The sequence below is a fragment of the Canis lupus genome, chromosome 11, assembly GCF_011100685.1.
Source record: "Canis lupus familiaris isolate Mischka breed German Shepherd chromosome 11, alternate assembly UU_Cfam_GSD_1.0, whole genome shotgun sequence".
Lineage (NCBI taxonomy): Eukaryota > Metazoa > Chordata > Mammalia > Carnivora > Canidae > Canis > Canis lupus.
The window spans coordinates 12905784-12919915 of NC_049232.1; the positions used below are offsets into that span (position 1 = coordinate 12905784).

General features: G+C 44.5%; 1 protein-coding gene across 1 annotated transcript in view; it reads left to right on the forward strand.

Moving 5' to 3' along the window:
- PRDM6 (PR/SET domain 6) overlaps positions 1-14132 on the forward strand; it is a 103301-nt gene that overhangs the window by 67677 nt on the left and 21492 nt on the right. Inside the window, exons 4-5 of the mRNA XM_038551971.1 lie at positions 3060-3187; positions 6699-6823. Coding sequence (XP_038407899.1) covers positions 3060-3187; positions 6699-6823 — 253 coding nt within the window. The remainder of the gene's footprint in view (positions 1-3059; positions 3188-6698; positions 6824-14132) is intronic.

Below are 14132 nucleotides of genomic sequence, written 5' to 3' on the forward strand. Positions count from 1 at the left end.
GATGATGAAAGTTAAGGATAGGGTCCAGACAAGTACCTTGAGCTTTTCTGAGGAGATCATCCTTAGTTCCTGTTTAGGATCACCTTTGAGTATCCTGGTTTTCCCACTATTATTCTCCTTTTACCAGAGGAATGAACAGAAGTAAGCATCAGTAATACCTCCTGGCCCATTGTTCCTCTTTCAAGAAACACTGAGTTTAACTGTTAGCTCTTAACAGCACAGAGCAGAAAGGGTTCAGGATCGTCGTGAGCCAAGTACTCAGGCCTACATTTTTGGCCTCTCTAAATAACTTTGATAGGTAGTGCTGGTCTTATTAGCATGTTGAGCCCAATTGAGGAAGTGCCACATGTACAAACATCTGTTGTCATGACTTGACATTTTATGACATTCGTGATGCATTTATTTTGAGGAGGGGACCTGAGTGAAAAGGATGTAATCAGATTTGTTTTTTGAAAGTGCAGTTTGGCTGTGGTGTAGAGACTGGGTTGGAGGGACCTGGGGAAGGTGTAGGGAGGTCTGTGGGGAGCCAGATGCAGTGCCACAGGTGCTCAAGGAAGCCCGCCCCAGCTGGAAGGGTGACAAGGCAAGGGGAGAGATGGATGCACTTGAGAAACATTTAGGGGGTGGTGAATTGAACTGGATTTGGTGGTAGCCAGGCACTGGGGACTGCGGGAGAAAACAACATCAGGATCAAATGAGTTTCTTACACTTTGATTTGGTGCACAGCTATGGAATCTAACAGGGTACCTGAAATTTCCATCACCATTCCATGTGAAATAGTGTAAAATCAGTATTAGCTGAAGGCAGGGAGGCACATCCTCATGTCCTATGCTACATTTTGTGATGCTTGGAAAAAACCTTGGAAATAGCCATCTACTTTTCCTCAAGGCAGGTAACAAGAAGGCAAAAATGGTAGGATTCCTGTAGTTACACGCTGTGTAGATTGAGGAGATTTTTGCTGAAACAGGAGTGTAGGAAGAAACCTCTTCATACTCATTTTCAAGACTGACTGGCTAGTGTCTGGTGTTCAGATGTGCCATCATTCAAGGCAGCACCCGCTGCACGCAAAGGTTAGAGAGTTTTATGTGCCGTTCATGACATTGGCTAGAAGCACAGAGGAGAATTGTTCTTCTCAAAATGCTTTGTAATTATTTTCAGCAGCAGCTCTCAAGGAAAGTTTGTTCATTGGGGAAGGATAGGGCAGAGGGCTGGGTCATCAACATTTTTGGCTCCATTTTAGATAAACATTGGTGTCTGAAGAACTGATGGCTTTTGTTCAATGTCGCATGGACTGTCAACAGCCGACTCAGGGTTGAGACTTTGAATCTTAGAGCTTCCTAGAAGGGACACAAAAGCAAAAAGTACAATGGAATACCCTAACCTAAATGCAAAATCTCTCATTAGTTTGCTCAGGTGGCAGATGTGTCCACCCCGTGAAAGGATTCCACTCTGTGCCACGATCCTCAAACTAGGAATTTAGAGAAGCCATTAATCTTTAATATAATTTAATTCAGGAATCTCTTTATTCTTCTCAGGCAGCATTGATTATCAGCTGTGATCACGCTGGCAAGCCATCCAGTCAAAGCTTCTCCAACCATTGCTGTCATTAGATTGATGTCTGCCTTTTATTTGGGGGTGGGGTGGTTCGTGTAAAGGTTGGGAGTGGAGACAAATGAGTTGAAGAAAAGTAAAAAAAAAAAAAAAAAAAAAAGTCAGCTGTTTGAAAATGACTGGAGATAATAAAAGAAACTGTCATCACTAAGCCCTCTGGCCCCCAGAACAGAAATACTGAGCTAAATTAATATGAATGACGATACTAATTTTAGGGTCTAATGTAACCAGTGAGTCTCTCTGTAAGACGAACTCTCCATTTCTGTTTGGAAGAGAACAGTGGAAAGGCTGATCAGAGAGTAAGAAAATGATTTGTCAGGATGCTCTGGGGAACACCTCAGCAGTCACCAGGATCCCATCACTGATTTTATTTGAAAGGGACCAGCCATGCCGTGGTCCTTCTGATGACTCTACCCCTTATGTCTCAGATACCCCTAGGACTGGGACTCCCTTCTGGAGTTGTTGTACATATGTAAGCCCCTGGTCTCCCACTCATCGAGATACCACATCCTACAAGGTGCCCAGGGCTGACCTGGTTTCTGGAAGTGGGAGCCCATTACCTCTGTGGTCGGCGCTGACTCCCGGGTATCTGGACTGGCTAGCGTTATGCATGAGACTTTTTGTCGCATGCTCTTTGCTCTGAAGCACATTTCATTTCCTTGAGTATGATCTGAAAAGAAAATTTGCATAAGATGACCGTAAGCAATCATTATCAGACCAACCTCAGTTAAGACATAGAAAATCCATAGGAAACAATTTTTTCTATTTTTGAGGGTCTTTCTTTTTTTTGGGGGGGGGGGGGTCTTTCTTTTTTGATGGTCCTCCTTAGAGTTTCAGGTTCTGACAGCTGAAGTCCCACATCCTCTGTGACACGAGAGTCCATTAATTTCATTTGAATCAGGGGAGGGGTTTGGGGTTTTTTTGGGGGGGGTTGTCTGTTTTTTCACCAGTTCTGTACATTTCCACACCGCTCCACCTGCCTTCCGCTGGGTGTCACCGAGCTTGTCTAGCAGATGGCTACTGCCTCCTGAATGCCTTCAAACAGTTACGTGTTTTGAGCTCAGGGGCCCGTCGTGTGGACGTTCCAGCCATGTCAGCGTGGCCTCTCTCTTCAGCTTGCTTTGTTTATCTGGCAGCTCATTACTTAAGAGTAGCCTGTCAAAATAGGTTTAAATATCCTTTGGGAAACATGGTCACTCACATCCTTGAGATACCAGAAATATGTTGAATACAGGGAAGATTGGCTTGATAAGAAAAACACGATCGGCTTGCATCACCAAAAAATATTTTCCCGTTATTCCGGTTGAGTTTCCACAAACATCAGTAAGTGCTCACAAACCTACAGGCAATACATTTCTGCAGCCGACACATGAAGACACCGAGGGAAGCAGGGAAAATGATTGCTGATGATTCGTTCTAACTACTTGACCTTCTGACCTCTTCTCTAGATATATGACCAAGATGGGACACTACAGCACTTTATTGATGGTGGGGAACCTAGTAAGTCGAGCTGGATGAGGTATATCCGATGTGCAAGGCACTGTGGAGAACAGAATCTAACAGTAGTTCAGTACAGGTAAAGTATATCTTGATTTACCACTTACAGAGCTGAAGCCCTTTGGCTTGCATTTACGAATCCAGGCTTGCTGCTAGTTTTGAAAAAAATCCTGCAGAGAGTCCTACAGACCCCTGTGGGAACTGGCAGGAAGTTTTCACTAGGTTTCTGGAATCTCCTTAGTTCTTGCAACAGTAATGCCGTGAGAATTCAGGAATCAAGATGCTAGTGGAAGGCCTCTTCCTCGGTGCACATGGTCAGGCTCCTCCCAGGTCACTTCCCCGAACATTCACAACTGCCTGAATGAGCCTGGAAACCCCAAGGGGGGGAGGGTGAGTCTCCCCTCAACCGCAGCACATGTGTACACGCACATAAATCACAGTGCAGAGATGCAGCCTTGGATCCCCTACAGCCCGTCATCTTCAGGCTTGCTGCCTCAGGAAACTGTCATTCGCACACAAAGGCGTGGGAAACGGAGGACAAACGCTCACCCTGCCCCGGGCTGCTGAGCCTGATTAACCTCTCCCCTCCATCGAAAGGTGCCAAAGGGTTTGGCTTTGGCTCTTGGACAATTCAGAATATGTTTTAGGTGACGAGGCAGTTTTAGGTGTTGAGAAGTTTGCTCAAAGCCCAAAAGGTAGCAAAGACGAGGCACGGCCACCCTCATTTCCCAGAATCCCATGTGGGGGGTGCAGAGGAGCAAGGTGGACTCCCAGATCCCCGCCGCATCCGCTCAGCGCACCTGTTCGTCCAGCATTTCCACTTAGTGCCAAAGAAGGCAGGAGGGGAGACGGGGGCCCAAAAACAGATCACATAGGGAAAAAGCCCTTTTTGCAAAATCCCTCGAAAACACGTGCCATATAAATATATGACCTCAGTTATAAACAGCCGTGTTCCCTTTAGAATCAGAAGCAACTGTTTCGCTTTATTAGGCACCACAGACACATCAAAGCAGAAGGCCCTGTACTCGGCAACTTGGAGCCCTGCCCCTGGCTATTTATTTTCTTTCTTTTTTTTTTTTTTTCTTTTTTAAACACGGAGCCTTATAAAGGGAAAAAAGGGGGGGGGTGTTTTATCCCCCTTATAGGTTAAAGGCTGCACAAATCTGGCTGGCTCTCCGAAGGTCTCCAGTTCAAAAGGAACATATTTGGGCAGCGTGTGACTCACTGCCATGGTTTCTTGTGCAGTTCTATTTCATTAAATAATGGTTTCAGTGAAATAGTGCATGACGGTATTTGGTTACACTGCCATGTGCAGGCTTTACCCACCTTTATTGCAGCCGCATTTCTGCCATGAAGGTTTTGTTTTGTTTTCTTTTCTTTATGAAACTCGAGGCTCGAACATTAGTAAACATCGTGCTTGTCCATTCAGCAAGAAACCATTTGGCTGGTTCTGTCATGAGCACCCGGGGAGATCTCGAGGCAAATTCTGAATTGGGGGAAGCAAGACGCCCCTAGGGGGGAGGTGGGCCGGGGTAAGGCAGTCACCTCTCTGTCAATAATAAGTGGATTTTACAGCTCCCCTTTCGTGATGGCGCTGAGACTTCTAGATCTCCATGCCGATCTGTTTTCGATTACTTCGGATCTTTCTAAAATGAACTACAAAAACACAATTTAAAAAAAAAAAAAAAACTGGCATCCATCACCAGTGACCACGTCCAAGAGTAAGAAAATAGAAAAGTTGGACTCTGAAGAGCCAGCTTAATTTTTATTGTACATGAATGTCCTCTTCACGAAGAGTCAGCTGGTTTAGATTCATTCTGTTATGATTTGTAATATCTAAATGGTATTTTCTTCAAAGCGCCCTTGATTGATTGACCCTTTGCTGAACGTTTTGTTTTTATTTTGAGGCTGACAATAATGTTTGTTGGCATGTGTTCTGCTTCAACTGCGTTGGGACGCCATGAAGCTATCTTTATGAGTCATCCAACCACAATACTAAATACATGTCAGCAAAGGAAATATTATCTGAAAAGGGAAAAATCCCTTTGATGTGCTCCAACATGCAGAGATTTCTGCGAGTTTTGGAAGCTCTGCCCTCTTGTAAGGAACGGTGTACGCTTACACGGGTTTTTTTTTTTTTTTCTCCCCCTCTCGGCCTACTCCGAGCCTCAGAAGACCACCCATTGCTCGAAAACAGTTCTGCTCTTTCAGCGGCAAAGTGTGTCATTTGGTTTTAGCACATTCATTTGCCGGGCGCTGTGTTTATATTAAGGGAAGCCAAACGGAGAGATGAAATGTTACAAGGGTGAAGTCCAAAGTCGACTCAATTTTTCTCAAGTTAGGAGATGCCAGTGATTTATAGCTCGGCTCCAATTTTGATTTTTTTTTTTTTTTATGTAGCAGTGGAAAGAATTAATAAAATGCACAGCTCTTGGAGTTGCGCAGGGAGGAGGGTAGTGAGGTCTGGACAACTGGCTGGAGTTTTTGTCAGATATTCATAGAATGTTGGGAAAAACATTCTGCTTAGCTAGCAGTGCCCTCGTGAGACAGAATGGCAGCAAGTAAGGAAAATAACAAGATAAATGAAATTTTTGCAGCTGCAAGTAAAATATTGAGAATCTGCACTTTTTTATTGATCTTTATGATCCTATTGCCAAGAGCCACTTTGTGGTGACAAAATATGTTGACAAGTGCATATCTCACTGCCATGAAAAATGTGGTGAAGGATTCACCTTATGTCTGCAGTGTTATACAAGGAACAAATTGCCCCACTACAGCCAATTCCTTGCAGAAAGGCTAAATTTAAGGCCCACCAACCCTAAACACTTTTATCTTGAACTTGAGGCTAATATTTGTAGCAATTCCTCATTGAGGAAGCCGGTCACGGTCTCATTTTTTTTTTTTAATCTGTAGGTTTTTCTTTATAGTACCAAAGCTGTTATAAAAAATGTTTATTTCTTGGTGCGTTCACTCTATCATTTCAGAGGGTAATCTTTCAGCTAGAGTAAAGTGCTCCCCTTGTATTTATTGAATTTCCATTCGTTCCCCGTAAGAGGGGTTTTCTCTTCTCTTGTGTCAAACTTTAGAAGACAGGCAATGGGGGGAGATTTTTTTTTTTTGCTTCCCTCCATCCTTCTGTCACAAAGCAGCTTGATTTTACTGCAAATTTGGGGACTGCCAGTGCCAAGGCGCAGGAATACGTGTAATGCTTTTCCTTCAAATAAGAAATCAATAACATTAATTTATATATGAGGGTGAGGCACCGGTGTCTGCAATTTGCCAAGAGACAGAATTTTCTCATTAGTGTGAGATGGAATTTTTTTTTTTTTTTTTAATGAGCCCTGGCTTTCTGCTATCTCCTGGGCCCCATATCTGTCTCTCCAGCCACGATGTTCTGTGGAGGGACACTGTAGACATAAACTGGAAGGTGTTTATCACTCTGGGGTACAGGCTCTAATTGGTTGCTGGGAATAATAAGGGGTGGTGGTACAGATTTTATTACAAACTGTGTAGATGGAGCTGGGCACAAGTTTTTCGGGGCAATAACAATGTACCTCTTACTAAGCTGGGTTTTCTTTTGTTTTGAATAGGTCGAATATATTCTACCGAGCCTGTATAGATATCCCCAGGGGTACCGAGCTTCTGGTGTGGTACAATGACAGCTATACGTCTTTCTTTGGGATCCCCTTACAATGCATTGCCCAGGATGAAAACTGTAAGAATTTATTTTAGCTCTGCATTCACCTCTCAAAATACCTCTTTGAAAGCTAACGTTTTAAGAGTGTTGCTTGAGACTCCTGAAATATGATTCGCTCTGATACGTGATGCAAATGTGCACGAGTCTGTTCCCTCGATTTCTTTTCCCCTCTGTTGTGCTTTGCTTTTTCACAGGGCATCTCGACTTACACAGGCCAGTCCTTTCTTCACCTGTTTACGATTTCAAAACCGTTGTCAGACTTCTAAATGATCGGTGGTAGCGATGTGAAGGCAGCTGGTATTTATCAAGCACCTACTATGTGTCTGGTTCTGTGCTTGCCGCCTTATGGGGTTACTAGAGCCGCACAAGGTACAGCTCCTGCTCTGAAGGGATGTATGGTCTCGCCAGAGGCACATTATATGCAAAAATGAAATAATGAGAAAACAGTGCTATGGAATTAGGAGTAAAAGCCCTCTGGTTAATTGGGTGTGCCTCCTCCTAAGTAGTCATCGGGATGAGAAACAGCAACACTCGTAGACCTACGACTGAGGAATTTGTCTAAGTTTCTTAGTCTAAAATAAACCATGTGACTTTCTTCTATCTTTATGACCATGGCAATCACTATCTCTCAAAAAATCATCTGACGTCTAGGCACATCCTAACTTGAAGCCATTTTTTGCTCAAAACTTTTATTTATGTTTTATCAGTTCTTTGGAAAATATTGTAAGGTGGTTTCCAGAATTTGGAACAGAATTAAGGCATTCTGCTGTGTTTCAGTGATGTCATTTTTGCCTTGGCACTCAACTGGCAACGGATAATTGCGATGAGCTAATAATTTGAGATTATGTAACAGGAAAGACCCAGAGAGAACAGATCTGTTGAAGAAATTTCATTTTGAAAAAGAAGTTTTATTTTTCCTTTTCTGCTTACTTTCTCCCGTGCCCCCCGCCCCAAACTCCACTAAAAAATATTCATGTTACTACTGAGGAAAATTCTGATCAGACATTTCTTTTCCACGTTGTCTTTATTTTCCTTGCAAAAAATTAGAATCCTCAAAAAACATGTTACTGTCAACTTTCCCTTTCTACTTTACCCTAACCCCAAACCAATCTCAAATCAAAAAATGAATCTTTGGACGTATAGTACATTCCTCTTGCTTCCCAAGTTTCTACTGGAAAGTTCTTTTCTGCAGTCATTCTCATGTTTGAGGGAGTGTCTGTTTTCATAGGAGAAAATCTCAGTGTTGGACATGAGTGTGCGGTTGCCGCTAGAAGCAGATATGGACAGGACACCAGTACATGCTGTCTTCCCACAATGGCTCCAGGCCCTTGTTCTACTAAAACTAGACCAAAGTCCCTATACAGAAGGACTCTACTACCCGACCCCCTGACCTGCTGAAATAGGCCTGTCTTCTGAATCTTTGATGTACCCTCACCTTCTGGAATGTGGAATCGATCCAACAGCATTTCTGAAATCCTGTACAGTCCTCTGTTTCCTCCATTAACAAAACCCACTACAGACTCTGAAGACGTTATTGTGGTATATGTGTCCAGAAATATCTGCGAATAAGCCTATCAAAGCCTAGAGTTCTGATGTACCTAGCACATAGTCCAAGGATTTATTCATTCATTGCTCACATATTTATTGAACACCTTCAGGGGCCAGTGTCTTTGTAGGTGCTACATATATAGAGCCAAAAAAGCGGATGAGAATTTCGGCCCTTGTGGAGCTTATGTTCTAGTGGAGGGAGACATATTAATAAATGAATAAAAAAATGAGTAAATAAATGGTTTGTTAGGTGGTACGTTTTGTAGAGAGATGGAAGCAGAGAAGGGATGATGCATGCCAGGAGTTGGGAGTTGCAGTTTTTGAGAGTGATCAGGGTGGGCCCCACTGGGACTGTGGCCTTTGCGATGAGATTTGAGGAGGGGAAGGAGCAGCCACATTTCCACATTTGTTATTTGGGAGAAGGGTGTTCCAGGTGACGTGATGAAAAGTGTAACGGCCCTATGATGGGATGTTCCTGGCCTGTTGGAAGAGTGTCATGGAGTTTAACATGGGTGTTTTGGAGTGAGTGAGGTGAGGAGAAGTTAGGTAGAGCACAAGCAAGGACAAGTTAGATGTCAGGGCATGAGCAAGGACCTCATGGGGCCCAGGAGGCCCCTGTCAGGAGCCTGGCTTTTCCTCTGTGTGGGCCTCTGTGTAGCAAAGGGTGCTACAGCTGAATTTTGAAAAGAAGAGTGATATGTTCTGGCTGCCTTTGTAAGAGGATTACTCTGGCCACTGAGTGGAGACCAGACAGTAGGGGCTAAGGGTAGAGCAGAGAATCCAGTCCCAGGCTCTTGTAGGAATCCAAGGGAGAGATAATGGTAGTTTGGGCCAGTATAGACATGGTGGAGGTGGTGAGAAGTGGTTGGATTCTGGATGCATTTCGAAAGTAAAGTCAACAGCATTTGCTGACACCTTGGGTGTCGAGTGAGAGAAAAAGGAATCAAGGATAACTCTAGGTCTCTGGTCTGAGGAGCTGGAAGGATGGAATGGCCATTTACTGAGTTATGAGTCAGAAATGGAAACCACCGTGTAATGACTTCTTAGGGAATGCATTTCAAACCCTTGATGTGATCTCTGAGGTGGAAGTCATACATTTGCACCATTGCTTCCACCTCATGATGTTGTTATATGGATGAGACAGATTTAAGGATTGGGCTGGAGGATTTTGGGGTCTTGTGTGCCATTCACAGCCACCTGACAATAGGTGTCTGAGAGCGTACCATCTGGTTTTTAGATTCAGTGCCGACGTGTCATCAAAAGGGTAGTTTCTGGAAGCACCAGATGCTTTGCTTTTTAATCCCTCTCTCTCCTAGAATCTGACTGTGTAAAGCACTCTTGAGGTTGCTTGTTAGAGTATTCCATTAACTCTCCCAGGGCATATGTTATATCATTTAGCACCTGAAACCCTTGGGAGACAATTTGAAAATGGTTAGCAGGTAAAATATTGTGGAGCAGCTCTTTTGCATTGAGTTCCAAGCTCAAAGTGAGGGTGGAGGGAGAAGTTTAAAGAAAATTAAGCCATTGACCAAAATGCTCCACAGTGACAATCCCCCCCTTCCCCCTAAGGGTATTATAGGAATTTTATTTCAGTTCCCGTCTCAAAGTCATATATCTGTCATGTGATTGGCCACCCAAGGAACCAGCAGAATGCTTCATCAGATAGCATAGGGGAGATATATGACTTGAACTCTAAGATGGATTCTCATTCCACATGATTCACTGAGAGAGCTGGAAATGCTTTATAATGAGGGTCCCTTATTCTGTGCAGAGAAAATACTCTGTGTGATTTAAAAGCACAAATGTGTGAAAGGGCAGGGCAGATAATTTAACAGGTCCCTTCCATAGCCCTGAGTAATTTAAATCTTCTCAACCAGATTAGCAATTCCAAGAAAATTTTTATCCCACTGAACTGGCTACAAAATAAATGCGGTACCTTAAAAAAGAAGCTTCTTGATACCAGAGACGTATTTGACAAAAATGCTTCCACAGAGCCCCCTCATAGTGCTACACACGCACCAATTAATAAATGCCCACTGGATGTATATCAAGAATCTCATCCTATGATTTGGAGGAATTAAACATTTCAGCCTGGTTTTCCTTTTGCTGATGACACGGATATGTGGCCCAAGACAACATTCAAGGGAAATATGATTTCATTGAGCGAATAACACTAATTAAGCACTTGCATTTATTAAAATCTCATTTTTCTCCCATTGTTCTTTCAACGGCGAAAGCACACGTTTCCTCCTGAGCGTGTGTGGTAGGTCGAGGCTTGAGTGACCATCCCCCCTCGCGGCGCCCGTCGAGTGGTGGGCACACTCCGGGGCCCAGACAAGCCACTGAAAGCCGCCGAGCCTCAAGGCGAGGGCTGCCTTTCACACAGGCATTTGGGCTCTGGAAGCAATTCCTCTGTTATTTTCTTTTTTAAGAAACCGGGCTTACAAATGTAATAGAGCCCCAGGGAGAGAGCTGCTCCATCCACCGTGGGCCTTTCAGGAGATCCCGGAGGAAAGCCGGTGTCGACAGATTGCATCCGTGAGGAGGAATGAGGCTCCCCGAAGCTTCCAGTGGGGGATTAGCTCCTGCGGAGTGTAAAGAGCATCGTGTGTTCATATTCCTTTCAGAGGAAATTAAAAAGGAAAAAAACAGGGAATAAATGTTCAACAAGTCTTCCTGCGGCTCTCTCTGTCTTGGCATGTGACGCTGAGGTAGGCAGAATGTGGAACTCAGTGGCCCCACGGCAGTTCCCACACTGACGTAACCTCTGCCTCTTCCTCTTGATCCTCCAGAGCAGAGAACAAAAAGGGGCACTTCTGCATAGAGCCCCTCACCCTTGCTACCCTACCAACAGGGAGGAGCTAAAAGAGCTAGGCCCAGGCTCACGCCTTACCTCCAGGAAGGAGAGGCTTGCAGTAGAGCTGGGTCCAGCAGGACCGGCTGTGCGCTGAGCCCTGTTACAAGCCATAGAAACTCAGGCCCTGTCCTCACATCTAGAAGAAGGCACACAAGCATGCAGTTGCAAACCACACACAACACAGGAACCAGGTGACATGACCATGGCAGTGAGCCTGAGACAGGGGGATTGGGCCAAGTACTAATGCAGTTGAGGGGAGTAAAGGTTCCAGGCCCCTTGTGTACTGTAGGAAGTTGGGATTGGACTCCTCACATAAGTCCAGGCACCGGAAGTTACTGTTCTGTCACTGACAGTGGACTAGAAAAATATTATCTGGTCAGTAAGCCAAGGAACTGCCTATCTCAGGCCACTGGGCACAACCAACTGATACTCTCTAAAAATAAGCCCCGGCCTCTGGGATGCTGTGGAGCTTGATTTCGTACTACCTGCCAGGTTTAGAAGCCTTGAGCCAACAAACAAAGATTGATTCAGAACCACAGAAACCTGTAGAGTGCTATCAGGAGCAAAGAGAAGTCACCCCATAGGGATCCTCTGTATCAGCATAGGACTCCCAACAGAAGGCACTGCCCACTGAAAATGCACCCATAGCAAGAAATGACAGAAAACATAGGGAAATCCACTATCGTGAAAGATCTGATCTGTTCGGGTGCTTTGGGATGCTGGGGCGTGCCACCTAGATCACAACCATGTTGTCAGCTTGATGCACTCATTCTCCCAGTTTGTGGGAGAAGAAGGGGTTACCAGCTTTCAGATCAGTTTGTCCCCAGGAGTTACCTTCTGCCTAAGAAAGCCACTTTGCCCTTGTTTGTGCTCCTCTTCTGCAAAGCCCGTGTCCAGTGACTGGTTGGTGTGGGGGCTGCCAAAGACTGCTGACCTTGTCCCAGAGCAGGACAGCAGTGAAGGATCTCCCCGAGCTCTGGAGCTGCCAGTCTCCTCCATGGACATGGTCCTCCTGTGTCACTCTCCACGAGATGTTAATCCCAGGAGCACTCCTCAGTAAATCTCCTGCACACAAGACTGCAAATCTCCATTTCAGAGTCTTTTCCCAGGGGACCCAGATTTGCATTTCCAATCCAGATCTCTCTACTGAGCCCCATACTCTTATCCAGTTGTCTGCTCCACCTCTGCCTTTGGCATCTTCCCAGAGTGTCCGACTCAGCATATACAGCTGAAACCATTCTGCCTCTCTCCCAGTTCAGTAGCTCACCCCCATTCATCCAGTTGTTATTTCTAGAAACCCTGACCCTCTCTCTAAATCACCTTTCTATCCAGGTACAAAGCCCTGTTGATTGTGTATTCTTAGGTACACTTCTCTTTACTTCTTCTGCCACCCCTTGGTCAACATGAGCATCAGCTTAAGCACGGATCACTGCCGTAGTCTCCTCCTGCATGTCACATTTTCCTTGGTGGCATCACAGCAGCCAAACTGAAATCTTCTTCATTGGCTTATTGTATTGTTTCAGGTCATTTGCATGTTTTGTTAATAGGTAATTTGGTTCCATAGATCAAAATCTAGAAGATACTGTGGTCATATAATTCCGCTGAGAAGTCAGTTGATAGATTCCCAGGTTTCTTTCTAGACTTTTTTTTTTTTTTTTTTTGGCCTACTCTATTCGAGCATGTTCTCCCCCTCTTTCTCTGGCTCTCACTCTGCCCTTTCTGCAGACAGCAGCATACTGTACACATTGCTCTGCACCTCACTTTTTCATTTAGCAGTATAGAATGATGATGCGTTTAAAGCATAAATCTCATCACCTCACACCCTAACTTAAATCCCTTTTTTTGGTTTGTCTTACTCTTATAATGAATCCCCAGTTCTTTAATATGATAGCCCATGGGCTGTATAGAGTCTCCAGAAAGTATTTTGTATAGCTCACATAGTGTTAATACAGAATTAGAGCTCGAGCATCATTGGATCTGGCCCCGTTTAGTTTGTTACAGACCCTACATCCTCTGTCAAGCTCTGTCCCAACTTGGCATCCACACACACCCTATGGCAGACCTGCCCATGTTTCATCTTCTTGTATTGCCTTTTTCCCCCTTCCCACCTGTCTGACTACCTGTGTGCCCTACAGGACTCACATTCAGGATCACTGCCTTAGGACATCTGCCCCTCACACCCTAACTGTAGCCATCCTGCATATATGCTTGCTGGGCACCACTTCGTCTCTCTCATAGCACGTATCACACTTGTAGCAACTATGTATTGTAAAGAATGGAATTTTAGATGTGATGAAAAAACCCGAGTAAATACTTACTCTTAAGAACATTCGTTTGCTATCTATCTCATTAGAGTGTAAGTGGCATGAGGACAGGGGCTGGGGTTTGCTTGTTCCCACCCTCCCCACTCCCAAACCACCCCCAAACCCACAGTACCAGTGGTGTCAGGCATGGAGTAGACATGCTCCCTAAGTATTTGTGGACTGAACAAATGGGACCGAAGGTTCTTTTATGGCTTTTGCATTTGCCGCTCTCACTGTTTTAATTTTCCAGGATTTGATGAGTCCGTGGCTTTGAGAGTTTGCCCTCTACCCCTTCATCTTTGTCTGGTGGATGGAAGAGGTTTTACCAGCTCCTGTGTCTTCATGTAGAAACCACTTCATCTTCTAGGTCACATCAGTCATCTTTGGGCCTTTTGCAGTTGTCTGTATGGGCTGTCCCCTTTCTGATCATTTGCTGTGTTTTGTTAATACTTTTGATTATCATAGCCAGTGAGGCTACAATTTAGGAAGAACAGTGTTCTGGGTCCAATAAGTCCTGCTTTAAAAAGCTATACTTTGTACATCTTTAGGGTCCTATGGAAGTGCACAGGAGCTCTGCAGGGCAGCGTAGAAATCAATTATGGTTGCTTTTGTGATACTT